The following is a 269-nucleotide window of genomic DNA, read 5'->3' as shown; positions in this document are numbered from 1 at the left end:
GTAAAGACCGGCCACGGACCGCCTGCATTGGCGACAGCAGGCTGAGATCGTGAGCCTGGCTCTTGGAAGCAACAACGCGAATGTCTTTGTCATCGTTCTGAATCAAAAACGAGGAGAAGACACGTGGATTTTACAGCATTAATGGAACAGAAGTAAAAAAACCCCAAATTAACACGTAACATCAACAATTAATCGCAATGACGCAGATTCTGCTCTACGAGTACGAGTTTTCATAGATTCAGCTACGTTACAATTACAATATAAAATGT

General features: G+C 42.8%; 1 protein-coding gene across 1 annotated transcript in view; it reads right to left on the bottom strand.

Moving 5' to 3' along the window:
* Positions 1 to 19: 19 nt before the first annotated feature.
* Positions 20 to 269, bottom strand: part of LOC104494252 (interleukin-17 receptor D-like) — a gene marked incomplete at both ends in the record, with an annotated part of 15,052 nt that continues 14,802 nt past the window's right edge. Inside the window, one exon of the mRNA XM_010137061.1 lies at positions 20 to 97. Coding sequence (XP_010135363.1) covers positions 20 to 97 — 78 coding nt within the window. The remainder of the gene's footprint in view (positions 98 to 269) is intronic.

This window comes from Buceros rhinoceros, unplaced genomic scaffold, assembly GCF_000710305.1.
Source record: "Buceros rhinoceros silvestris isolate BGI_N320 unplaced genomic scaffold, ASM71030v1 scaffold3805, whole genome shotgun sequence".
NCBI lineage: Eukaryota > Metazoa > Chordata > Aves > Bucerotiformes > Bucerotidae > Buceros > Buceros rhinoceros.
The sequence above is the reverse complement of the archived record's forward strand: the minus strand, read 5'-3'. Positions and strand labels throughout refer to the sequence as shown.